The following is a 27,069-nucleotide window of genomic DNA, read 5'->3' as shown; positions in this document are numbered from 1 at the left end:
CAAGGGCAGGGGCTCTGACCTGGGAAGGAGGGACTCCACTTCTTCACTATCCCTCTGATACCATGGACGAGCTGCTTTTCCTCTTTGGACCTCAGTTTCTCCATGTGTCAAGAAGGAAGGAGAAAGGGCTTTGGCCTAGGAGGCCCTAGGACGCTTTTCTTCTCAGTTCTAGAGGGGGAGAGAATGTGGAGAGCTAGACGGGGAGAGGGCATAGACAGCAGGCTGTGTTCTGTGCTGGATAGCTTGGCTGCTAGCAGCCCTGTCTTCTGGAAGGGGCAGGCATTGGGTGGGTGTGATCCAGCCTGAGATTGAACGCCTGTAGTTTAATCGGAAGGGAAGACTCTGCGTGGCAGCAGGCAAGCCCTTGGCCTCTGTCATGCCCTGTCCCTGTCCTCATGGCCATCCAGTGGCTCCCAAACTAGCGTCCTCAGTGGTGACCAGTGAGGGCTGTGCAGTGTGTCCCAAGAGTAGCACCCCCAGGTGTATGGGGCTCCCCAAAGGTGGAGCCCCGAGGTCTGGAGTGTGGATTTTAGAGTCACACACAGTCGGGCGGCTTTGCTGTCCGGCAATATCGCACACCAGCTCCATGACCGTGGGGAAGGGTCTTAGGCTCTCTGGGCGTCAGTTTTCTCGTTTGTGCGGTAGGTCTAATAAAACCACCTACCGCATATGGGTGCTGTGGCCCAGACGGTAGGGATTTGATGAAGCCCTCGCTGTCATTCCAGCCCAGGAGCGGATCTCAGCTCTTCTCTCTGCTCCCGTCTCCCGCATCCCCTCCCTCCTGTCCTGTTCGGTGCTGTGCACACAGCTGAGTATGCGGGGTTGGGGGGGTTGCACCGGCCTAGAGAAGAAGTTCAGATGATGGCAGGAAAGGGAAGTGAGATTGCCCAGGGCCGGGAGGGGCAGAGCAGGGTGCTGCTGGGCAGCCTGAGTCCTCAGCCTTTTGGCCCCTCACCCGTGGCAGACTGTCTAGGAGGAAGTGGGGAGAATCTGTGGGGCAAGAAGCCAGGGGCAGGGGTGGGCCTTGTGGAGGGCCCCGGGCTCTCTCCCGTAGCCCACACCCCGAGGAGCAGCGGCGGTGTCCGGAGCCAGGTTTTCAGCCGGGGAAGCCAGCAGGCCACTGACAACAGCCCTTCCTGGTTTCCAACCCCTAGCGGGGGGTGGGGGGGCGGGGGGGGTGCCTGCTTGGAGCTGAGACGCTTGGAAAGCAGCGCCTGCCTCCGAGGTCTGCCGAGGTCTGGAGGAGAGGCAGCAAAGGAGGGAAGCAAGCCGCCTCCCCCTCCCCAAGCCTCTCCCTGCGGTGCTGGGCTGTGACGCGCCAGGGCCTCTGACTCCAAGGAAGCTGCTTACATAAGTCGGCCCAACTCCCTGCTTCCTTCTTCTCTTCCTCCCCAGAGGGGCCCAGGAGGAGGCTGGAGTGCGTGGCTCAGGATTCCTGGGCCTGAGAGGTCAGTGTGAGCCGCCCCCTGCCTGGGCTGGTGGTACGTGTGGCCCACACCATTTCGGAAGCAGAGCTGTACGTGCTGCCTTAGCCCGGGGCCGCTGAGGTTGGCTCCACGCACCGCCCGCCTTCCCACACTGCTGCGAGCAGAGCTGCGAAGGGGAGAAGCCCTCATTAGAGGAAACAGGCTGTGTCCTGAGATAATTTGCCTGCGAAGTACCCCCAGAGGGGACCTGGCCTCTTTGCAGCCGGACGAACAAATAGCCAGCATTTTTCAGCGTGTTCCACTCAGTTCCACAAACATTTCTCAAGCACTCGCTGGGTGCCAGGCCCAGACCTCCACTCAACACGTGTCCCCACACCGCCTGCTCCCCCCGTGGCCTGTCTCTCCTAGGGGGAGGCTGACTTGGGGAGCAGCTCTGCTCCTGTCTCCCACCCGAGACCTTTCTCAGAGGCCTAGCCCTCGGGGACTGGGGTGGCGGGGAACCACGGGGGTTCCTCCCGGCTGGGTGTTTACAGGGTTGGCTTCTGCCCTTCCTGTTCTGCCAGCCCGGTGCTCCCAAGAAGGGACCAGTGAAGGAACACTTCTGTGGTCCTGCCACGCGGCAGGTCCTGGGCTGGGCATCTGACCCACTAAGAGGAGGAAACACGCAGGTGTCAGCCCTCCTGCTGCTCCTGTCTTTTGGGGGAGAGAAATAGATCATCAGAACACACTAGAAGAAGGGGTAACGTGGATTAGTTTATACTGGAGGCAGCGCCTGCCGAGTGGCTGAGGGTCAGAGGCGGCCCCTTAGATGTGGGGGACGCCGGAGCACGCTTTGGGTGGTGAGTCGGAAGTGAGCCACAGGTGAAGCTTGTCTGGGTGGCATCTGCGACAGAGGTTTTCAGCCGGGACTGACTTCCTTCGTCAGATACTCGAGAACCCGCTGTGTACCAGGCACAGTGTCAGACTCCTCAGCTGTTGTCAGTTAGGGGTAGGCTGGGGCTGCAGATGGTATTGAAACAAAAAACAAATTTTTTTAAAAGATTTTATTCATTTGCGAGAGAGAGACAGAGGGCACATTGCGGGGGGGGGGGCAGAGGGAGAGGGAGAAGAGACTCCTCGCTGAGCAGGGAGCCCGATCCCAGGACCCCGAGATCATGACCTGAGCTGAAGGCAGATGCTTAACCCACTGAGCCCCCCAGGTGGGGCTGCAAACTGTTTGAGGGCACAAAATCTAGGGTGAAAGTCAAAGTTCTGCCCCATGGCGTCACAGTGAGTGTTTGGGCCTGGACAAAAGAAATGGCACGGATATAGGAGGAGACACCAGGTCGAGCAAAGCCACCATCAGAAACGAGGCAGTTTGGGGGTCTGCCCCGGTCTCTTCTGGTGGAGGGCCACCAGAGCAAAGGCTTTCCTCCAGTGGAGGAGACCCTGCAGAGGGTCTAATGACTTCCTAGATGAGCGGTGGGCATGAAATAGGAAGCCACATCTTATGAGAAACAGCTCTAAGCTTTGGGGCTGTGGGGTGGCCATGGAGGGGGGGACACTGCAGCTCTGAGGGCCGTCTCTGGAGGCCAGGGGCTGCGTGGCGGAGAGAAGCAGTGGGCTAGGGTTCTCACCTTCCCTCTCCCGGTAGCTCTGGTATCTCCCTAGCTCCGTGTCTGTGGGGTTTTTCAGCCTCTGGGCATAAAGTTTCTGTTCTTTTTCTGTCGTATCTGTGCTAATGAAAGCACTTGGCACATTAGCAGGATGATTTTATTATGGGGCTTTATAGCCCCAGGGCAGTGGAAGAAACCTGGAAGCATTTTTAAACTCGGTAAGGAGAACTTTTTCTTTGCAAGGGATTTTTTTAATATCCTAAAAATGACCAAGATGATCACATGGCATAATAGAGTGGTTAATATGCATGTACTCATTTCTCATTTAGAGGGGTGACTTCAGCAGCAAGGACTCGGTATGCATGCTTGAGATAATCTGGTCAGCTCTGATGTTCACTCTTTTGTTCACTTTTGCAGTCAATTTTGCCAAAAAAAAAAAAAAAAAATGGTAAAGGTTTTTGGTAAGAAGACCTTTCAACCAAAGAACCATGACCCGGTCCCAGATCGAGTCCTGTCCCAGGCCACACAGCAGCCTGGCTCGGCTTCTGTTGGAGTGGTTGGTTTGGCGGCAGGAGTGTGCCAAGCTCCTAATCTTAACCTTCAGAGCACCCAGCCTGATGGTGATGGATACACGTCCCTATCACCAAAGTTATTTTCTTCTCCCCATTCCACTGCCACTGGCTCAGGCCAAGCCCCGCTTCTGGCCTGGACTGTTTCAGTAATCTTTGGGCTCAGTCCTGGTCCCTTTGCTCAGTCGAGACACCCCCCAAACCGTCGTCCTCTTATTCTGAAATTCACATCTGACTCCGTTTTTCTCCTCTGGCTTAAAAACTGGCTGGTAGCTCCCCATTTCCTGTAGGACAGTCCACATTCTCCAGGGGCATTGGAGGCCCTCCACAGTCTGTGCCAGGCTTCCTTCCTGTGCTCCTTCCCCAGCTCTGCCCACCACCCTGGCTGCCCTGACTTTTTTTGATATTCCTCCACAGTCTTCATACTTTGTCCGCACTGTGCCTTTGTTCAAGCCGGCCTCTCTGGGATGCCTTCTTCCTCTGACCGGTGACATCTCCCTTATATTTTAAGGTTGAACCTCACCTCAGCGTGGTTCAGTTGATGTGTTGTACTGAGCACCTCGCTGCATGCTTAGGCATGACACCTTCCCTTGACTGGGTGCCCCGCGCCCAGGCCGTCGGTGTCCTCCTGCATGTTCCCTTGCACCTGTAGGCTTCCGGGATGGCGCGGTCCGTCACAGTTAGCTGCTGACATGTCAGTTTCCTGTGCTAGCGGGCAGACCTGTGTCTGGTACCTCTTGGCCCCCCAGCGCCTGATAGGGCTGGCCTAGCCACATGAGGTCTAGGTTTGCAGGAGTGAACTGAAACAAGAGTACAAGCCCCACACGCCCATGCAGATGGGCGTTTGTGCAAACACACACACACACTTCTGACACACATGGCCGCTGTACTCATGTAAGTAGGGGCCAGAATTGGGTGGGGGTGTGAGTCAGGGAAGATTCCCTGGAGGAAGTGAGCCCTGAGCTGCTGACCCAAAGGAGAAGCACTCTTTCCCTCTTCTCACTTCCTTCCTGGCCCTGGTGCTGAGAGAAAACAGCTGACATCGGCTGTGGAAAGGGAAATGTTGGTATTGTGAATTTGGGGGTTGGGATCTCCTAGCCTGGAGGTGATTACATCAGGCACGTGCCTCCCTCTCTCTCTCCCTCCCTCTCTCTCTCCCTCCAATAGGTAGTCCCTCCCCTTCCCTTCCTCCCTCCCTCCATTCCCAGTAGTCTCCTTTATCCCCTCCCTTCTTCTCCTCCTCTCCTTCCTCCCTCCTCCCTCCCCTCCCTCCCTCCTGCCCCACCTCCCTCCTTCCACCCTCCCCTCCCTTCCTCCCTTCCACATATATTTTCTGAACCTCTAGCACATGCCAAATACTGGCGGCTACAAAACTGATTAAATAAAACATATCTTTATATTTTTCTGTCATCTGATGTTCATGTTGGAACCTGCCCTTTCCTTTATCTCAGTGGATCTGAGTTCAAGTGTTGGCATGTCACTGATAGCTCTGTGAGTCTGGGCAGGCCGAGGCACTTCTCTGAGCTCTAGTTTTCTTTCGTATACCGTGGAGAGGATAATCCCCTCCTCCTAAGATGGCAGTGGGTGATGTGTGTGAGGTGCGGAGCAGGTGCCTTTGATTGTAGTTCCTCACTGAGTGAGAGCCACTCTCCAGCTGGAAGCCGTGTCCAGTGTGTCCTCAGTGACCAGCACAGGGCCAGGCACACAGTACAGCAGCGTGATCAATGATCCCAGGTTTCCTGGGACTGCCTCAGTCCATCTTGGGAAACTCCTTTGTCCTGGGTGAATGTGGACAGCTGGTCACCCTACCCTACATTCTCCGTAAGGTTTGTAGAATGGATATATATGAGTGAATGAATCTTGGGGGAAGGACAGAGCTGGGACTTGGGCAAGCAAGAGCAAGCCCTGGGCAGTTGGCTTGTCGGGTGAGAGGTGGTCTCTGTGCAGGGTCTGGATGGCCGGGAAGGTGGGAGGTGGGATGTAGGCACGAGGCCTTCTGCTGCTTGGCAGCACGTGGGAAGGTCCAGGCCCTGAGTCTGCGAGGCTGTTGCTTTCAAGCGGGTTTCAGGCTTCCAAGGCCTGTGCGCTCTCTCTCTGACACATCCAGAGAGGAAAAGGCAATTGCTGGTCCACTGTTTCTAGGAAGGCCTGTCATACGCCACTAGCTGTTCCTGTGCCGCAGAAGCTGGAGGCCTCTTGTTCTTCACACGACACACTGTGTTCCGGCATGTGTGCCTCCTGAGCTCCGCACTCCAGACTGAAGAGCCTGGGCAGAGGACCGTGCTGGGAGACGGGAGAGCAGGGCCATAGCCCCGTTCCCCGGTCCTGGCCCAGAGACTGAGCGAGGCCTCAGTTCCCCACCTGTCCCCTGAGGATCCAGCCCTTCCTTGCAGGGTGTCTGTGAGATATCACTTGTGAAGGTCCCTTGGCATGTCTAGCCCAGAGTAGGCATACGGTGCGTGTCCTCTGTTGTCCCTTTCTGTAAATGGGGACAATACATCTGGCTCTGCATACCTTCCAGCGCTGATGTGTGGGCCAAATGGGAAGCGGGATGTGGGAACACTTGGTAAACAGTGTCATAGCCTTCAAATCCTTGGGGCTGGGGTTCTTGGTAGGGCTGTTTCTGGGTTCCAGGCACAGGTGGGGATGACCCTGCCCTCCCAGGCATGAGGATCCTCCTGGAGATGTGCTCCAGGATCACAGAGAAACCCAGCGGTGCTGTCCATGTGAGCATGCAGGGCGGTCCTGTGCTCAGATGAGCTCTGCTTCTTCTGAAACCATGGCAACAGGGAGACAGACAGACAGACTTGGTCCGGTCTCAGGGAGGGTTCCGTCGCAGCAGGACGCGTGACAAGAAGAAGGAATGTCCTCCGGAGCCTCCTCTGTCTGTTGGGCTGGAGGCAGGGCCTTTGTGAAGGCGGGTGGTGTTCGGATCGCCTCTGGGCCCTTCCTCCAGCCCAGGGGCGGACTCACCATGAGGCTGGTGCGGCTTCAGCTTCAGGCCCTTTGTGCTCCAGGGCCCCTTCCGAGACCTAGCACTGTGTCCACGTGCTCAGACGTTTTGTGAAAGGTGCAAAAGGAAGGTATTTGTGTACTCTCCTTCTTCTTCTTCTTTTCTTTTTTTTTTAAGAGGGCTTCCAAACTCTATGAACTCATTCAAGCCTGGATCTGCCCCTGCTCAGGCCGGGTGGTCCTTTGTGTCAGGATGTTGGTGCCACGTCCCTGCATGTGCTCGGGGAGGTCTCATCCCACACATGCGGACCTGGTCATCAGTTACAGCCCTCCCTAATGAGGCAGGACCTGAAAGTCATCTGGGGGAGCCAGTTCCCCAGGCCCGGCCCAGCTGCAAATCTCCCTGGCTGTGTAAAGAAGAGACTGGAAAAGTCCTTCTGCCCTCAGTCTTACTCATCTGTAACATGGACATCATCCCTACCTGAAAAGGCTGTGGAAAGGTTTAAATAATGTACCGCAGGTGAAACTGCCTAGGAGAGCCCCAGGCTTGTCGCGGGAGCTCAGTAAATGTTGGTGGAACCTGGATGGAGATGGGCAGGGGGTGGGGTGGGGAGGGTTGGGGGAAGGGGGTGGGGGGCACCCCTTCTGTTGGGGTGGAAGCAGCCTGCTGTCTGTCAGATTCACCTGCACTGCACTGTGCCCGGTGCTAGGTGCTGGGTGCACGGATATGGATGGCTGGGGTGGGGTGCTGGTAGTCATATGAGCTAAGAGGGTGAAAAGGGTTTATAAGCCGTGAAGTACAGTTTCCTGGGAAAGGGCTATTGTAAACTGAGTGGCCTTTTGGTGGCGGAGGGCAGAGTGGAAATCTGGACCGACCTTTCCTGCTCCTGGGGGGTGAGAGGTCACTAGCCTGACCGGTTTTGTTTGAGAGAAGCAGCCCAGGCAGGCAAGCCTGACCTTTCCTGCTTAGAAGGGAAACCAGGCCGGCAAGGTGCGCTGCTTCCCGCGTCCTGCACCCTCGCGGAAAGTTGGGGAAAGGGGAACCTAGCTTAATGGTGGTCGTCCTGTCCCTCCCAACTTCAGCGCCCCCTTCAGGGAGGGGAGGGAAGGGCAGTGGGGTGGGGCCTAGCGGGAAAGAATGGAAGCTTTGGTGTAAGGCTACGTTTCCCATCCCACCACTATTGCTTATGTCTGTGACCTTGAGACAGTTATGTAATCTTTCTGAACCTCTGTTTTCTTATCTTTAAAACGGGGGTGATAATATTCTCTCCCCACTGCCTGGGTTGTAGTAAGGCCTAAATGAGATAATGTAGGCCTTAGCCCGGTACCTGGCACACAGTGGGTGCTCAATAAATACCGATCATCCCTCCCTCCTCCCCCATGACCCTCATCAAGCTGTCTTGCGTTCTACTCCTTTATCCCTTTGCGCATACCCTCGGTTGGACTGGGCTCCCAGGGGGCAAAGGTTATATCTTTTATTCATCCATCATTACACCCCCAGCCCTGGCACAGTACCCTCGAGACACCTTGAACCAGTAGGCGAGAAGCTGCACTGGCTCAAAGAAAAGAGCAGTAAGTTTTAGCCAGAAATTCACTTACTACACACCTACTGTGCGCTCCTACCAGAGGCCTACTGGGTGGTCTGTGCCCTGCAGAGCTTGAATGGCCACTTGTAACTTCCTGTCACCCTCTGTACCCGTGACTTTCTTTTCTTTTCTTCTGGTCCCAGTACCCGGCACAGGGGGTACCCATACATTTTTGTTGAGTGAATGGCTGTCTTCCTCCTTCCCCACACCCCCCTTTTCTGAAGTCAGGCTTGGTGTCCCTCCCAGCCCACCCACTTTCCAGCTGCGGCAAGTTGCCCTGCCTTGATCAGCTTCAGCTTCAGCTTCCTCCTCTTTAACATGGGGAAAATAGTGATACCAGATATCCAAGGGCTCAACTGTGCCTAAAACAAGGTAAGCACCCTATAATGTCAGCTGCTATTTTTCACATGCTCTCCAAAGGTCTTTGTCGTGTGGTGGGGGGAGCATTCCATTCCTGCAGACCCTCTCTGCTGGCCTCACAATGGATTTGGAGCTCTGTGCAAACTGTTTATGTTTCCCCGGCAGAGTTTATTACCCAGACGGGCCTCCTGCAATTAATTACAAGCAGAGCAAATAACTTGTCCCTGGGAGGCTGGGCTTGGCATAAACATTTACATCCAGCCAGGGGCCAGCCCAGAGGCTAGGCTCTTTCCTCCAGCCTCTGGAACAGAGGGAGACCAGAGGATCAGGGCCGAGGGGCGTGGGATGGGGTGGGGTGCCAAAGAGAAACAGCTTTCCTTCAATGGCTTTTCCTGGAGGACTTCTTAGCCCTTGAGGTGCTGGGCCTCTGCTTTCTCTTTTCATCTCCCTCATTGCCCCACAAGGAGAGTCCCTGTATGCAGATGGGGAAATCGAGGCTTCGCTAAATTAAGCAGTCTGCTTAAAGCCACACGGCTTGCAGGGGAGGCAGAAGCTGAGGGTTCAAGCGGTAGTGGTGTGGAAAAATAAAAAGAGAGGCTAGAAGCTGGGAAATCACCAAGGGATTGTTTATTCTTTTATTTGTTCCTTCACCACGTATTTGTTGGGCCCCTGTCCTGTGTGAGGGGGGCCTGAGGAGGCAGTGCTGACTATTAGTGACGACTGGGACCGACTGCCTCCGCATTGAATGCCAGAAACTCCCTCAGGATGGTCCTGTTAACAGATGTGTGGCAGAGGCCGTTTCTTGGAGGGCGGGAAGGAGGTGGCCTCTGTGGGTCTCTCGTGCTCAGAGCCACACTGTCTTACACAGAGGTGGCCTGAAGGCGAGTAGTCTTCAAAAAAAAAATAAAAAAAAGAAGGGTCCTAGGTGGCTCAGTCGGCTAGACATTTCACTCTTGATTTTGGCTCAGGTCATGATCTCAGGGTCATGAGATTGAGCCCCACGTCAGGCTCTGCAGTGGCCAAGGAGCCCATGGAGCCTGCTTAAGATTCTCTCTCTCTCCCTTTGCCCCTCCCCCCACCTCTCTCTGTCTCAAAAACCCCAAACCCCCCAAAAAACAAAAAGAAGGGCCCTCTGAAGTCAGCTCACTCCTCCCAACCTAGAATCTAGAATCCGAGCCCCTACTTTTGGGCAGAGAAGGTTCAGAGAAGGTTTGGCTCAAAGTTACACAGTAGGAAGGCGTAGTGGGAATTCCTGGCAAAGGGCTTTTTCTCGTGCATTTCTGTCTTAGGGGTGAAATGGCCTATTGGTAGGGGAAACGCTCATGGTTGTCCTGATCCCATGCCCCCTCCCCGCTCCGTGGCTGTGAGTCCTGTGTTTTCTGGAGGCCCTTCCAGCTCAGCAGCTCCTGCTCTGCTTGGCAGTCTTGCTGTGTAACTTTCTAGAGCCTCCCTCTGGGGGCCATCTTCCCTCTATGCTGGAAGGAAAGCTAAGAAGACTTAGAGAGGAAAAGGAGCAGGGTCCTCCTGCCCCTGTACTCATTTTGGACGTGGTGTGCCTGGATTCTGGACCCTCTGGGGGTGGGCAAGAGCACATCTCTGCAGCTTCAGGCCCTGGGGGACCCTGGGGCCTCGCCTGAGCCCTCCATTCTGTGTTGTCAGCTCCTGGCCCAGAGCCTGGCATGTGGTAACTGATGTCCAGGAAAGGTGTGCCTTGCAGGGTGAGTGAACGGCTGGGAGACAAGGATACTCTAGGGAAGGACACTCTAGTTTGGCAGCCGGGGGTTCCACTCCAAGTCACCACTCGACCACGGATGGACGTCAGCGTTGCTTCCAGAAAGGAGACAGGACAATAGTCCTCACTCGCAGGGTCATGGTGAGGATCAAAAGGCAGCCAAAAGTGGAAGCAGATGTGCATCAGTGGTTGGATGTCTAAACCGATTGTGGTCAGTCCAAACCATGGAGGAGTATTGAGTCATAACAAGGAATGAAATACGTGGTGCCTGCTCTGACAGGGACGCTTGAAAACAGTGCTCTAAGTGAAGGAGGCCAGTCGCCCAGGTCACACGTCGTAGGATTCCATTTATATGAAATGTCCAGAATAGATCCATCTGTAGCCGCTAGGGGATGGGGAGGAGAGACTACCTATGGGTGAGGCATTTTACTGTGGAGCCATGGAAATGTTTTGGAAATGGAGGAGGTAGGTTTTTTGGTTTTTTTTGCACATCATGAATGTACTAAATGCCACTAATTATTCACTTTGAAATGGTAAGTTTTATGTTATGTGAATTTCACCTCAATACATTATTTTTTTTTAATGGCTTAAAAAAAAATCTGTTAGGATACTGGAGGTGAGACACGGGTGTTGGGGTGAGGCTCCTGGAGGAAGATGGTGTGGGAATGAACGAACAGCTGTGAAGGGTGCACGTGTCAAGTGGGAGGCAGTTTGGCAGACTGGTAGGACCAAGGGTTCTAGAACAAGACTGATAGGATTCAAAGCTATGTGGCCTTGGGCAGGTTATTTAACCCTTCTGTTTCGGTTTTCTCATTTGTGCGATGGGAATAATGAAGTTTTTATTATGGGGCTCGTAATCTTTTATTATGGAAATTATAAAATTTTCCTGAGGATTGGATGGGTTAATATTTGTAAAATGCTGAGAATGGCGCTTGGCACAAAGTAAGTACTAAGTAAGTGTTAGCTGCTGTTATTATTGCTCATTCACATTTTTATTTATTTGCTCACTTACTGAGCACCAGGCCCGGGCTGTGCCCTGAGGGCCGGGCTGTGAGCGGCCCCGGGGCCTATTCTCAGGGGTGCCCTCACACCTCGGTGCAGGAGTCAGGCCCCGCAGGACCACCCCCCGCCCCAGCACTGCACCTGTAGCTCGAGCTGTTAATGAAAATCGTGCATCACCTCCTGCTTCTCGGAGCTGCCTGAGCAGCTAGGACCTGGCAGGCCTCTTTCATGGCTTTTGAAAACACCCAGGTCTTGGGGGCTGGCGCCTTGGGCTTTCGGGAATGTTAGGAAGTCCCTGGGCCTTGGTCTCCCTGCTTGTCGTGGGAGACATCAGGCTGGCTGTGCTCTGGGGTTCTCAGTGTTTTTTAACCTCCAGATCTCTGAGCCCATGTTTGGGATGGGCCTGAGGTGTCACATCTGTTGAGATTTAATTTATAAAAAGTGGACAGTCTTTTGGGGGCTGGCATTCTGGACAACCAAGGTAGGGGGTTAGAGTGGGAGTCAGGGGTCCCTTCTGAGCTCCGGCCTTCAAGCTTCTGCCTCCTTTTGGGCCTGGCCAGCCCCTGTCAGGCTCCCCGACCCTTCCAGCGGTCATTCAGGCTCAGAGTCTCGTGGGCTGCTGCCCATCCCTTCTCTATCAGGCCCTCTGTGTCGGCACCCCTCTCACTGCCATCCTCAGTCTCACTCCAGCACAGTCATATGCCCCTTCCCCGCACTGTGACATTCAGCACACGCACAATCACCAGGTCATGGTCACTCCCGTACACCCCCAGCAAAGTCCTGCTCAGCTCCTGTACCCACTTTCTACCACCTGCATCCCTCAGCTCACCTCCAACCACCTGCCCTCCTTCCACCCAGAGCTCTGTCTCCACCTGCTGGCTTCCCTGCCAGATGCTTGTCACAGAGGTTGTCCCAGGCCAAAGGAGCAGAAAAGTCATTCCAGGAAGGAGCTTGCTTTCTCTCTTCTTGTAAAAGCAAAGCTACATCTTAAGTAGCTTGAGTCAGGCTTCCAGAACTCCTCCCTGGTGGTGGGAGGATGGATAAAACAGGCAGTCGCTGCTGAGCTGGAGGGCCTCCGGAAGAAGGCAGAGCCAGAGTCAGGCCAGGCAGAGTTCTCTGGGTTCTCAGACAGCCCTACTATATTCATATCCCCTCTTCTCTCTCTCAGACACAGGCGGCACACTCCTACACACATGCACCCTGGCCCTCAAGGATTTGGCGCATTGTGATCAGGGAAGATTTCTTGGGTAGAATACTCATTTATTCAGCCTTTCATTCATCCATGGGCCTTTGCTCAGTGCCAGGCCCTGTGCTGAACCCTGGGGACACAGAGTGGGGCCGGGCCAGGTCCCTGCCTGAGGGCTGGTGAGGGAGGCTGCTGGGCACTCAGAAGGATACAGTGCAGTCTGATAAGTGCCATGCGTTCGTTTGCTCGTTCAACAAAGGCTTGCTAAACACCTGCTACGTACCAGGCACCAATCTAGCACTGGGGCACTAGCCCGGAACAAAGTAGGCAAGAACTTTTACCTTCCCCAGGCTAGCCTTCTGGTGCTGTGTCATCCTAGAGACAGAGTGACCAGAGTTCTGAGGGCACATTTAAAAAGAGCTAATATTTATCTTTCAATAACTATTTAAAAAAATTTTTTTTTTAAGTTTTATTAATTTATTTGTCAGAGAGAGAGAGCACGAGCACAAGCAGGGGGAGCAGCAGGCAGAGGGAGAAGCAGGCTTCCCACTGAGCAAGAAGCCCGATGCGGGACTCGATCCCAGGACCCTGGGATCATGACCTGAGCCAAAGGGAGACGCTCAACCAACTGAGCCACCCAGGCATCCCTCAATAACTATTTTTAAAAACACAAAACCTTCACATTTGGACAAGGAGAAGATAGCAATCATCCATAATTTCATCACTTTGGAAGAACATTAAAAAGATTTTTTGTGTGTCTTTGCTGTGCATGTGTGCGTACGTGTATGTGTGCACGTGTCTGTGTATTCAGACGCAATTGTGCTTAAACTGTGTGTGACATCTGGACTAATGCTTTTTTTCCTCCAGCATTTCCCCTGTCATTAACCCAGCATTAATAAATCCATATTTATTAATGACACATAGAGTTCCTCATGCAAATCCTCCGCAGTTTATTGAACCCTCCCCTTATTTGGCATGGGCATTATTTCTAGTTTTTGCTATTACAAATAATGCTGAAACGATTAGCTTCAAAACTATCCGATGACTCTCTGAAGGCAGGATCCCAGAAGTTGCAAAGGTCCCAGGCTCTGCGGGGGCCCATCCTCCCTCTTCCCTGTACACCTTTCTTATTGCGAAGGTGCAGCTTCTTGCTTGCAGGGGAAAGAAGATTCCCGCCAGGTCAATCTCAATACGAGTTGTTGCATTTCTCCTTTGCTGCATAAACAATCAGCCGATAACTCAGTAGCTGGAAACGACAACATTCATTTTTTCTCTCTCCCGGTCTCCGTGGGTCAGAATGTGGGAAAGGCTCAGCTGGGCATGTCTGGCTCAGGGTCTTAGGCGGTCGCAGCTGGCCCAGGGGCTGGAGCAGCTGGGTGCTTGCAGCGGGACCTTGTTGATATTACCCCTGGAGTCTGGCCCTGTCTCACTCTGTCTCGTGGCTGCCTCTCGTGCGGGCCACCTCCATGTCTCCCCTGGACGAATGATACCAGCTGAACACACAGCGCTCTCTGCGGGCCTGGGATTCTTGCCAGTTCTTGACATATGTGAAGTTGCTCATTGAATCCTCCTGGCCACCCAAGGAGGCAGGTGCTGTTGTGATCTCGCTTCCAGCTCAGAAAGTGCACCTGTGGGATTTGAACCCAGAGCAGCCTTGTTACTGATCCTGCCCCCTAACTGGTCTCCCTGTGTCTACTCTAGCCTCTCTGCCCTTCCATTCTCCACCCAGTGGCCAAAGTGAGCATATTAAAGGGTCATTACATTGTTTGCATCCATTCCCTGCTGAAACCCTGCCAATGTCTTATCATGGTGACGGTAGAATCCTGACTGCTGACCAAGGCCACCTGGTGACCGCGCGCTGCTGCCTCCTTGCCCCTGCTGGCCTCGCCACCCGTCTCCCTCAGTACCTTCAGGGAGGCTTGCCCCAGCCTCCGAGCTTCGGTGGAGCTCGCCCACCCCTTGCCCCCGTCAGAGTTATTACTGCTGCTTCTTCAGCTCCTAGCTCGGATCTCCCTTCCTGCAGCAGCCTTCTCAACTTCTCAGGCGGGTCCGTCACCTCTCCTGTGCTCTTGGAGCACTGTATTTGGCGGCACTTACTGTAAGAGTCACCATGTACTATTTGTGTGACGGCTGTCTTGCGGGGCTGTGGTGTTGCACACTTGGGGGGGATGCTGTTGGCATTGTGGTCTGCATCATGGAACCCCTGGGTATCGGGCAGTGTGGAGCCCTGCTATCTTCCTGCTAGAAGGGAAGCTTTGTGAGACAGGTTCGGTTGCACAAATCTGCCCTAGTTACCATTCGTCCCCGGTGGTCAACAGTATCTGATATGGAAAAGGCACTCAATAAATATTTGTGGAATATCATTAATAATAATAAGAGCTAATATGTATTACCAAGTGTTAGGCAATCCTCAGAACAACCTTATGGGGTAGGCCCCCTTGTCATCCCCTCGTTTTAGATGAGGAAACAGGCTGAGGAAGGGGGAGTCACTTGACCGATGTCCTCTAGTGAGTGGAAGGTTCACCCAAGGCAGACTGGTTCACTATGATAAAAAAGTGAATGAGAGAAGGATCCCTCCAGTCTAGCAGCTTAGAGCTTGTCAGATGAGGGAAGGCCCAGACACATGTCATCGCAATAAAGCTTCTCACACAGTGGTGAGGACATATGTGCGGGGAGGGTTGTTTTCCTCCAGTAGGGAGAGAGGACGGAGAGAAAGGGCCCCTGGACAGGAAGTGGATTTGCTTTGGGGCCACTCTCCCACTTGGATGCCAGGCCTGGCCGCACTCTTCCGACCACAGGCTCTGTCTCCCTGGCTCGCTGTCCCGAAATGAAGGCCTGAGGAAAGAAGGTACCAGCCAGGACATGGATGGGGTAGGACTCTCCCATGTGCCGAAGTCATACCAGAGGGCTCAGTTCTTAGTTACTTGGAGGCCTGTCCTTAACCTGGTGCCTCTCCTGAGAGGAAAGGGGATATGAGAGTTTCCATTATACTGGTGAGGGAATGGAATGACCCAGAAAAGTCAAGGGAATGGTCTAGGTCCCAGAGCCAGGACCAGAACCCAGATCCCTGGAAGCCCCTCAGCCCCCAGGACTCTGGAGTGTGTGTGTGTGTGTGTGTGTGTGTATGTGTGTATGTGTGTGTGTGTGAGAGAGAGAGAGAGTGAGTATGTGAGTGTATGGGTGTGTGAGAGTATGAGTGTGGAGTGGGGGTGGGGGACAAAGGTGATGCCTCCCCCTTCCTCAGTACCCTGGCTCCTTCTGACCCCTTATCCCAGCAGTGTGTCCTATTAAGGCCCCCATTAAGGCTCTGTGGACTGTCCCACAGTGCCTGCCAGTCCTGGTTGTTTGGGAGTCCAGAGTCACCTTCGTGCCCACGCTCCATCCGTTGAATTCTTTGGCTTTCCCACCGGCCTGTGGGCTTTCTAAGGGCGAAGCCTTGACTCTACCGTCAGGTCAGTTTTGCTGCACGGTATTTTCTGAGTTTGTGCTAAATCCTGTGTGGAGCCAAGCCCAGCCCAGAGGTTGGTTCAGGGGCTTTGGGAAAAGTTGGTACCTGAGTGGGTCTTGAAGGAGTAGGAGTGACCAAGTAGAGTCCGTATCACCTTCTGCCCTGAGCCCCGGCCCCTGTGGGTACAGAGCTGGGCAGGCACTTGTGAATGATCTCCACCCCGCCCGCCCCTCCACCAGCTCCAGTTTCCAGCAGGGCTACCCAGTCCCTGAAGCTTCCAGAGACTCCAGCCCTGGGCGCCTGCCCAGCCACCACCCCTCTGAGGCCCCAGCTTCTTTCCCTGTCTCCTTCCTCACAGGTCTGTCTTCTGGGGATTCTGTTTTGGTTGGAAAGAGGAGGCGGAGGTGTGTGCGTGTCTGGCTCTTTCCTCCTTTCTCATTCCTCCTCCCTTCCTCCCTCTTGCCTCTCAAGATGTTTCCTCTGCCAGCCTGGCTGCACTCCAGCCTCCCTGCTCCTCAGTAGCTGTCCTCTCCTGCCTGGGGCTTCTGTGGGCTGTGGCTTTCCCTTAATGCCTTCTGTCTCCAGAAGAGGGGTCCATGGGGCATATCCTTCAGGGTGGGGGCACATTGCCTCCTCCTTCCCCTACTGTTTAAAACCCACATCTCCTGGGAGAGGAGGCTGCAGGCCCATTCTAGCTCGGCCTCCTGCTCCGAGTATCCCTACCCCCCCGCCCTGGGCCTCGGTTTCCTGCAGAGCCCATGGCCTAGGCAGCCCCTTGGCATGGGGGCACCTAACATGCCTTGCGTTCATTTCATAGTAGTTTTGTGCTGCTTTGCCAAGGATCTGTACTCCAGGTTAGGGACACTGGGGAGCTGCTCCCTCCAGCTTGGCAGTGGCCTGGAATATAGAATTTGCATTACTCCCCCCCCAAGCCCCAACCACCTTTTTATATCCCCAGCTGAGGTCCCATCATTCCCTGAGGACTCTCAGGGACCCCTTCTCTGTCTGCACCTCCCGCTGGAGGTTCACAAGGTGAAGCAGACCCATACCCTGGCCTGATGGAGCTCAGCCTGAGCTTTGTATCCTCAGCACCTTGCACTGTGTCTCGAACACGGCAGATAACTCAATAAATATTTGTAGAATGGGGGCGCCTGGGTGGCTCAGTTGGTTAAGCGACTGCCTTCGGCTCAGGTCATGATCCTGGAGTCCCTGGATCGAGTCCCGCATCGGGCTCCCTGCTCGGCAGGGAGTCTGCTTCTCCCTCTGACCCTCCCCCCTCTCATGTGCTCTCTCTCTCAGTCTCTCTCTCTCAAATAAATAAATAAAATCTTTAAAAAATAAATAAATAAATATTTGTAGAATGATCTTTGGAGGAGTAGCCAGTGAAGCAGAGAGTGGCACGATGGGGGAGGATGGATAAGGTGCTGAGGGGGTACTTCCTAGTGGAGGGGACGTATGGTGTTTAAGAATGGGTCAGAATTGGACAAATAGCAGGGTGGGCAGGGCATTCCAGGCAGAAGGAACAGATGGTGTGTGATCTTGGGCTTAGGGTATATGCAAGTAAGTAGAAAGAAGGGAGGCTGGAAAGAAGGGCCTGGATGTGGGAGGAACCTCTGTTCTGGGGATGGGCACCCTGGCCTGCTGGAATGGTGCCAGCACTTTGCCCCCTCGGCTGGGTCCCAGGTCTCTGTGCTGCAGGCCTGGCTTTGGGGGGGCAGGCAGCTGATGGAGGGGGAGGGCCCTCGGGGCTTGCCAGGCCTTGCCAGGGCTTCGGACTGCGTGAACCCAAGGCCACTAGCTCTGCTCCCCTGGGCCAAGCAGGTCCTGGGATTAGAAACTGTCAGGGCCAGCTGGGCGAAGCAGGCTTGTGACAACAAGTAAGTTAGAAACAGGTTCAGCTGTGGTCTCTGTAATTTCTTGGCTGTGACCCTGGGCAAATCACTGACTTCTGTGCGAGAGATTTCCTCTACAGTAGATAACAAAACCTGCCTCTCAAGATTGTTACAAAAATTAAAGTAACTTGTGTAAAGTTTTCCCTTTTCCTCTCAGCTTCTCCCCTTCCTCCCCCACACTCCTTCTTAGCAGGGCTGGCCCTTTCCACTGGGGGCCTGGGTCCAGTGGCAAGGACGTGGGGCATCCTCAGTGCTGATAGCCCAGCCCTCCATCTCTCCTTCCACAGGGCCCTGGATTCCGAATGCCCCTGCTAAATACACATTCCTCTGGGCAGTGGTTCTCAGCGTCTTGGGGCCACTGCAGCTGCAGCACCTTTAGAAATGCCGCGGTTGGAAATGCACATTCCCAGGCCCACCTCTCACCTACCGAATGGAAACTCTGAAGGTAGGGCCCAGCAAGCTGGGTTTTAACGAGCCTCCCACGTGATTCTGACTCATGCTCAAGTGTGGGAACGGCTGCCCTAGGAGACCGATGCCCATGGGCCTCTCAGCTAGAGGAGCCTGGGTTTGGGTCAGGAGTCAGAACACAGGGGTGCCCTGGGGTCTGGCTTCAGGGGCAGATGACTTGTGCAGTCACCTAGGGCCCCAAGCTCAGGAGGACCTCTGGACTGGTTGAATGCTCTTCTGTCACTGTCTTGGCATCTGAACGAGGGGCCCTGCATTTTCATTTTGCACTGGGTGCACAGTGCACCTGGCCCCAGCCACGTGCTGGGTTAACTGGGTATCCTCAGGGAAGTCACTGTCTCTCTTGGTCTCACATGCTCATCGGTACAGGACGGTGAGAACCCCTACCTCCTGGAGTAATGGCGAGGATTTGGTGTGAAGCTTGGGCTCAACAGTCGGCACGGTGCCTGGCCCAGGCGAGTGCAGGTGGCCTCCCGAGGCCGCGTGCCAGTTCTAGGCGTACCCCTGGGGAAACCAGGGCAGCAAACAGACCCTGTCCTTGGCTTCATGGGGCTTTCAATATGGAGCAGGGAGACAGCAAGAGTTCCCACTGTGAGGGGTACCCTGAGAATGCCTAAGGCGGGGGGGGGCCTGACCTAGTTGGGGGGCGTCACCAAAGGCTTTCTGAGGGAGTACCCAATGAGCAAATATCCGAGATGAAGTGGATGTGAACTTGGCGTCGGGGTGGACAGCCTTGTCGGGCCAGAGGCATCAGCATGACCATGTACTGTGTTCATAGTTATTAATAGCGGATCTCTGGGGAGGCTGAAGTGAGGGGAGAGGGCTTGGAGGGAGGAGGTGGGCCACAGGGGCTGCAGGCAGGAGGCTGCCTTGGGGCCGCATCACAGCTCTGGCTTCCTCCCCTAGACCCAAGGCTTGAGAATAGGAACAGTCCTTGCCCAGAGGCCTCCTGGAGCACTGGGAATGTGGCCTTACCAGTTCGCGGGGCAGGCAGGTTATTGACCCTCCGCAAACCTTAGCTTCCTCTTCAGCAGAATGGGCCTCCTCGGCCCCTCAGGTGGCTGTGGTGAGGTGTAAGTGAGGTGATGGCCCAGAAGCCCAGCACAGTGCCACCTGTGGGAGGTGGATTCCTCCCCACTCCAGGGCAGAAGTGGGGAGCCCCAGTTTGGATCAGGAGCCCCTCTAGCCCAGACTGACTCCCTTGGGGGAGTCCCTTCTTTAACCAGAAGGAAAATAAGGCTGATAATCCCTTTCCTAGAGACGATCCTCTGAGATTAAGGACTAATCAGCTTTGGGGGCCCAGAAGCCGTGGCTTTGCAGACAGCTGAGTGTCCTGTCTGGGTGTCCCCCACCTTGGGGTCCAGCCTGGGTGTTAAATTAAACCCACCAGCTGTATCACAGAGAGGGCTGAGCTCCCCCGGCCAGCGCCCTGAGTCCAGGCCCCGCTCTCTCAATGGTGAGAGTGGCTTTCACTTAGCACGGGCTTCACGGCACCACGTCCTGTCCATGCATTCATCAGGAAAGGCACTGTTGTTTCCATTTTATCGATGAGGATCAGAATGACTCCTTCCCTGCTCAAAGTCACCCGGCTCATGAGTGGCAGACCCCAAACCAGTACCTCAGACTCCCATAGTGACACAGTGTGGGGCCAAGGGCGAGTCCTGTCCTTTTCTGGACCTCAGTGCCGCTACGTGTGCCCCGAGGGGTGGGACCTAACGTTCTTGGAGGCCCCATCAGCCCCACTGCCCTGGGGTCTGCATTTCTGGGAGGACCCGCTCCCCGGAGAAGTTACCCCACCACACTCTGTCCCGCATCCAGGCTGCCTTTCCTTTACTATGTACGAAATGACCCCCTCGCTCAGGCCCTCTCAGCTCCAGGCCTCCTGCCGCCGAGGGCTGACCTCTGGCCCTGCTCCCGGTCCCTTACCCACAAAGAGGAACAGGTGTGGCCAGGACCTATGTTTTTTCCACCATGAGTGTGTGTGGCCTGGGGCTGGTGAGGCGGGATCCTCTCTCCTGTAGGAGAGTCCAGAGTTGTAAAAAGTTTGGTGTCTCCAGGGAAACGACCAAGGTCAGTGTGGCTGGAGGGTGTGTGTGTGTTGGGGGGGCTGGGGGGACGGGGAATGGGGTGGGAGGGGAGATCGGAGGAGTGGGTGGGCCCAGATTGTGAAAGGCTTGTGGGGAGCAGTGAAGGGGTTTGAGGCCAAGGAGAGACTTGCTGGGTCTCCATCAAGCATGACAGAAAATGCCAGTGACAGGAGACACAGTGTCAGGCCTACAGAATTGAATAGCTGTTCGTCGTGGTTTCCTTATGTTGATCGTCGTGAACATGCCGATCCCTCTTCTTACCAGCTGTGAGAACTTGAGCCCGTCACTAACCCCCAGGGCCTCATTTTCCCCACCAGTCCTGTGGGAAGAAGGATAAGGGGTCTTCCTCTCAGGGGTTTTATCAGGAGCAAAGAGATAATGGGGAGATTTCATCTAATCTTGGTTAATCCTGCAAATTCTTGGCGCACTCAGCCCAGCTGCTTAGCCAGGGCCCTTCCTCCCTGTCAACACGCCTCCCTGCTTCACAGTTTGGGGCAGGGTAGGACTCGGTCACTGGCTCCAGGAGGCCCCAGCCATAATACACTTCCTTGCAGGCAGAACTTTCCCCTCCCCAGATCCCATCCCCGCTCTGTCCTCAACCTTGGCCCTGCAGTGGCAGACCCCTGCCTCCCCCCTCAGACTTTCCCCCAGCCTTGAAGCCCTGGCCAAGGGGCTCCCGGCCTTAAGAGTCTATGGAGATTCCCAGTAAGCCCAGTGTGGTGTGGAGGGGAGCATGCAGGACCCGAGGAAGTTGTGTGCCTTCCCTGAGGCTGTGTCCTCATCTGCAAAACGGGAATGGGATGATTAGTCTGCTATTGCTTCTGTAACAAATTACCACAAATTTAGTGGCCTAAAACAGCACATATTTATTCTCCTAACAGTTCTGGAGGTCAGAAGTTCTAAAGTAGGTTGGTAGGGCTGCAATCCTTCTGGAGGCTCGAGGGGAGAATCCATTCCTTTGCCTTACCTAGCTTCTGGAAGCTGCCTGCATGCTTTGGCTCCTGGTTCCATCCTCCATCGTAAAGCCAGCAGCATAGCATCTTCCAATTTCTCTCTCGATGCTTCCCTCAGCACGACGTTGCCTCTTCTCTCTCTGACCCTCCTGGCTCCCTCTTATAAGGACCTTTGTGATGACACTGGGTCCACCCGGATAATGCAGGGGAATCTCCCCATCTCGAGATCCTTAACTAAATCACATCTGCCAGGTCCCTTTTATCATGTAAGGTACCCTATTCACAGTTCAGGGTTTCGGATGTGGGCATCTTAGGGGGCCATTCTTCAGCCTGCCACACATTTCTTGCAGGGTAGCTGTGAGGATTAAGGAGACAAGAAATGTGAAAGGCTCCAACAGTGCCTGGAGTCCCCAGACATACTTCTTCGACCTCCTCTCTCTGGGCCTCTGTCTCCCCGTTCATAAAAAGAGGCCCATTCCAGCTCCAGCAGTTGGATCCCACCTTCATCTAGAGTGAGTGGTAAGGACAGGCAGACTGTGCCCTTAGCCCAGTCTGGGCTTCATCAGAAGCAGCAGAATGGAGCCCTGCCCCCAGGACGCCCCCAGTGGCTTTTGGAAAAGCCCAAAGCCCCGTCTTCTCCTCCTCCTCCCTCTCTGGGGCAGGCCTCTGCCAATTCCTGGCCTGCTGTGCATTTCCCATCATTCCCAGGGATGGCTGATGGGAAAGGCTGAGCTCACTGCTCCCTGGGGAGGGCGAGGGCGGGAGGAAGGAGAGGGAGAGGCTGGTGGCAGCTGTGGGAGCTGGGGAGAGGAGAGCAGATTTGCAGTGGGAGAGGTCGAGGTTATCGGCGCTCAGGGGGAGTGGGAGAGGGTGGGGCACGGCCTCAAAGCTGGGCCTCACAGAAGCTCAGCTCTTCCTTGGCCTCCTTGGAAGGCTGTTCTGTCCCTCTGCTGGCCGCTCTGCTGAGGGGCCCTGGGCTCTCCGGAGGAGGATGCACGTATGTTGGGGCTGGGAGGAGGGCATCACAGACCAGCAGGGGCTGGGAATGAGGGGCCATTCCCTGACAGGAATATGAATACCACCCCCTTCATGAGGAGAGGGCCATCTCGGCCAGTGTCCATCCTTCACTCCTACCCTCTCCCCAGAAATCCGTCCCCATTTGCCCTTGGGCTCATCATGTCTTCACCGGACCTTACTTTTCTTATTTGCATGTGTGGGAGGGGCGGTGGGAGGGCAGGTAATAGCACCATTATGGGATTTGAGAGAATTAAATGAGATCGTGATTTTGAAATGATTTTGAAATGTACACTGGTGCTCTAGAAGGATGCGTAATTCCATGCATATGCACATCGCTTTGATGTTCTCTCTTCACCTTGATAACCTGGCAAACTCTTAATCATTCTCGGATTCCCATCTCACATGTCACCTGTTCTCTAACTTCCAAGCCACTCCCTCCCTGGAGTTACTGTCACCTTCTTGATAACTCTCTCTCACAGTGCCTTTTGCAGGATAGTTTTTGGTTTGTGCATCTGTCTCCCCTACTGCATGTGGGCAATGCATTCACCCCAGACCCCTCTGCTTCTCAGGGTTCCTGTAGTTGTGGTAGAATAGAGGCGGGATGGCGAAGACTGGGGAAGCTGGCCTCCTGGGGTCTGGCCAGGGCAAGGTCCCCACAAGGCAGTCCAGTCCTCAGAATGGAGCAGGTCCCCACAACCAGCTCCATCAGATTTACAAGCATCTAGGTTGGGCAGCTGGAGCTGGTTCTGAAGTTGTCACTCCAGACAGATTGGCAGCTAACGAAGGGGCCCACACTGTCCCTCCTGGCAGGCTTCTCACACTTCCCTGGACAAAGAAAGGGAACGGGCTAGGGAGCAGGTGGAGGGTTTGGGGTCGGTATGGAGGTGTTGATTACCAAGCCCCAGGGTGTGGTTCGGGGAGAGGTTTGGAGATGCCCCGACGGCTCCTTCCTGCTCACTGCCTCACTGAGGACGGCTGCTCTTGGCTGGCCTTGCCGTGCCCACCTCATCCTTGGGCCTCTGTGTTCTTGGAAGTAATGGAAATGCATTTCTTAAAAATGCTTGATAATTCAGCCTTGTTTTCATAACAGGCCTTTGTCTCTGGCCTCCTAGGAACTCCTCATACTCATGATCTCCTCTCAGCTGCCTAGGCCCATCAAGATAACGTGACCCCCATTGAGAGCTGGTGAGCCAGTTGAGGCCAAGATGGGCAGGAACCTGCTCAAGGCCACCCAGCAAGTTTGTTTATTGTGGTGGTGGTGGTGGTTAGTATTCTCACCGCTTACAGAGCTCTAACTGGGTGCCAGGGCCTCATTTAACACTGCAGACAGCTGAAGTACAGGCTGAGGAAGCCACGGGTCCACCTCACCCTAAGCCCTTAACTCCTTTGTGATGCACCTTCTCTGTGCCAAGCACAGCCCCCGCCCCGGAGCAGCTCCCACCCTGGGCGGGGCAGACATCCATGGGTCATGCCCACCACCATGCCCACCAAGGTGTATGAGATAGGCGCCCTCGAGGGAATAAAGGAATAATGCCTTCTCTTCCTTAAGTTGGCCTCAAGATTAAACATGATAAATATTCAAAGTACCTAGCACATAACAAATAAATGATAAATCTTAAAATGATTGCTATTGTGGGTTTTTCTTGTTTTCTAAATTTTAATAAAACTGCTCAGTTAAAAGTTTCAAAAGAAGGAGAACTGTAGGCGTGCCTGGGTGGCTCAGTCCATGAAGCATCAGACTCTTGATTTCAGTTCAGGTCACGATCTCTTGATCGTGAGATCAATCCCTGCGTCGTGCTCTGCACTCAGTGTGGAGTCAGCTTGAAATTGTCTCTCTCCCTCTCCTGACCCTCCCCCGGCGCATGGGCTCTCTCTCTCTTTCTCAAAATAAATAAATAAAATCTTAAAAAAAAAAACAACTGTATTTTGAGGTGACTGAGAAGCTTGTGTTTTACATTTGTAATATTATTCTTTGAGAGAACCTCTTACATCCTGACAATACCACAATATGTCCAATAATGAATGTATTTGGTTTGGAACACAGGATAAATTATATCTTTTGAAAGTATATAAGTCTTTTAAAATTCAGAGGCATTGTAATTATATTTTTACTTCTTAATTTATGAAGCAGATGGTTTGAGCTGCTTCCGTTTCTTCTTTTCTGCTCTGTGACTTTGGGCAAGTTACTTAACCTATCTGTGTCTAAGTTTCATCCTGTGTAGAGCGGGAATAATAAGAGTATCTACCTTACAGGGTTCTTGTGAGGATTAAATGAGTTAACATAGTGTTTAGCATAGTGCCGGGCTTGTATTAAATGTGATAAATATAATTTATAATAATATAAAATAATAATAATAATTCTTAATAAGAAAATATACCCAAGTTAAGTTACCAGATTAAGGTGGCTTTTCAGCGAACACGTATTCAGCTGACATTTACTGGGTGCTGGCCCTGGGCTTGTTTGGGCCTTGGTCTCGGGGCTCCACTGTTCCCTCCCTCTGCCTGGTGGCCTGGGCCCCCAGCTCCATTTCCACATCTTGCTCCTAGCCCCCAGGGCCCTGGGTGAGGCTAAGCTCATAAGAAGTGTCGGCAAAGCACTTTGTGGATCGATGCTAACTAATAGCAGCTCCCTGGAGCTGGTACACGTAGGGAAGAGGATCGTGAAGGCGGCTTGGACGAGGCTCAGGGACGGCACGTGGCCCTCGGGGAGGCCAGTGATGTCCTCATGGCAGGACCTGTCCTTCTTCTCCTGTGCCTCCTGCCACTTTAGCCAGCAGTGGGTGCTGATTTGGGTAGTGGGACGGGTGTTAGTGGCCACAGGGGGAAGAGGATCGCCCGGCTGATAGCAGAGCCATGAGCAGAGACCCATCGAGCCCATGCATCTGGTCACATCCAGACCAGGTCTGGGTGCACAGCCTGTCCTGGGCATCTTCTTGTCAGGGTCTCCCAGTCATCCCTTTCGAAATGTCTTGAGAAGTCAACATTCCTGGGCTGGGACAGACGGCTGCTGGCCTCTGTCCAGACATGTGGCTATCTTAAGTACAGCAAGGCAGCTTTGGGTCAGTTGAGGGCACGAATGGGAGGTTGGCGTGGGACCCTGTGCAAGGGATGATTGGGCAAAACGCCCCCTGTTTCTGCCCCAGAGGGAAGCCCTTCTCTGTGTCTTAGACTGAGCTGAAGTCTGTTGTGAGGACTGTTGTGGGGGCAAGCAGGTGGGGGGGGGGTGTGCCCTCTGGGAGCTCCTAGTCTAATGGAGGAGGCATGGCCCCATCTTCCAGGAGAGAGACTCCTGTCTGATGGGGGGGGGAATGTGGCTCCTGTTTCCTGGGGCTCCCTATTTAGTGGAGGGGACATAGCTCTCTTGTCCACTGGCAGCTCCTTGTTTAAGGAAGGAGGCATGATTTTTGTCCTGCAGGAACCTCCTATGATCGAAAGTCATAGCCACTTCCCTCAGGGAAATCTTTATCTGAAAGACGAGATCTGACCTTTGCCCTCAGGAAGGTCCCTTGTCTAATGGGGGAGGCTCATCTTGTCACTCAGGAAGGCCCATTTGATGGCCTCTGCCCTTGTCTCCCTCCTCCCTGCTTCCCACCGCCCCCCCCACCTGATTTATGGGGGGCACAGATCTACAGGAAGTAGCCATACAAGGCTGGGCAGAGTGGGGAGGTTGGCTGCTGTGGGGCAGGGAGGAAGGGAAGAGGGACTACAGAGGGACTCTGAAGTGAGGGTGACATGGAAGGCTTCCCAGTAGAGTGCCTTTATGGGACAGTCTATGGACAAGAGGTGCCTGGCTGTGATGAGTATCCCCTGGGGATAATGGGTGGAGGCTCCCCCAAGGCTGGGAGGGAACACTCGAGAGGTCACTCCAGGGAGCCCCTGTTCATGCAGGCCCGACTGCTGGGGTGGTAAGGGCCCCGGGGAGACCCTCACCTTCTGTCTGTGCACAGGCTGAGTGCGGCCAGCCCAGAGACATCCGCCCTCCAAGGCCTGAGAAGCCCAGAGGAGGAGAGGAAACAGGACGCGTATCAGGAACGCCTTTTCCTTTTCTTTGTAACTAACCCCCTCACTCGGGGCTGGGGAGAGCTGATCCTGAAGGCCTGCCCTGGCCTGGCTTCTGCTGCCTCCAGCCCCCAGCTCTGGGTCCTACACACCCTTACCCGCCCCCTTAGCTGCTGCTTCTGGGCCGGTCCCTTCACTTCACCAAAACTCAGGACTCTCATCTGTAAAATGGGGTAAGACTTCCTCTCTGCTTCACGTGGAAGTTTGTGTTTTTTTTCCTCTCTTTGTAGGATTTACGTAATTTATTCCTTTATTTGTGAGATGGACATTGAGACACCTCGGGACCTTTGGGGTGGGCAGGGGCAGAGAACGTAGGCAAGGAACAGGTGTGGACAGATAGGAAGTCAGTGTGGGACTTGTCTGGGGAGTCGGGGCACATCTGAGTGGAGATGCCACAAAGCTGGTGGGTGTGGGGTCAGAGAGGATCTAGCTGGAGATAGAGCGTGGACTTACCAGCCCCTAGTGGCAGCCAAGTGGCTGGGTGGGTGGAGTCACCCGGGGAGCAGCCTGTCATGCGCTGTGGGGAGGGGTGGAGGGCCAGACCCTGGAGGCCACAGCCTGCTGGGCTCAGCGTACAGAGAGCTGGACACAGAGCAGGGATGGGAACCACGCAGCCAGGGCTCCAGCGACCAAGGGGCTGGTGGGGAGGTGGTGTGTGGGGAGGGATGGGCCACAGAGGATGAAGAGGGTGTAAAGAGGAAGGTACGGAAACATCAGAGAAGGCTTTCTTCCACTGTTC

At 54.4% G+C, this 27,069-nt stretch overlaps 1 protein-coding gene across 3 annotated transcripts in view; it reads left to right on the top strand.

The window, feature by feature from the left end:
* The window catches only part of ARRB1 (arrestin beta 1), a 75,265-nt gene that overhangs the window by 8,009 nt on the left and 40,187 nt on the right, over window positions 1-27,069 (top strand). Inside the window, exon 1 of one of the 3 annotated variants that reach the window (XM_036082809.2) lies at window positions 26,403-26,503. The exons of the other annotated variants lie outside the window; for them this stretch is intronic. Within the exon in view, the coding sequence (XP_035938702.1) occupies window positions 26,499-26,503 (5 nt within the window). The 5' untranslated portion in view covers window positions 26,403-26,498. Of the gene's footprint in view, window positions 1-26,402; window positions 26,504-27,069 lie in introns of those variants that run through there. 3 annotated transcript variants of the gene reach the window in all.

This window comes from Halichoerus grypus, chromosome 11, assembly GCF_964656455.1.
Source record: "Halichoerus grypus chromosome 11, mHalGry1.hap1.1, whole genome shotgun sequence".
NCBI classification, from domain to species: domain Eukaryota; kingdom Metazoa; phylum Chordata; class Mammalia; order Carnivora; family Phocidae; genus Halichoerus; species Halichoerus grypus.
Note: the sequence above shows the minus strand (reverse complement) of the source record. Positions and strands in the feature narration are given on the sequence as shown.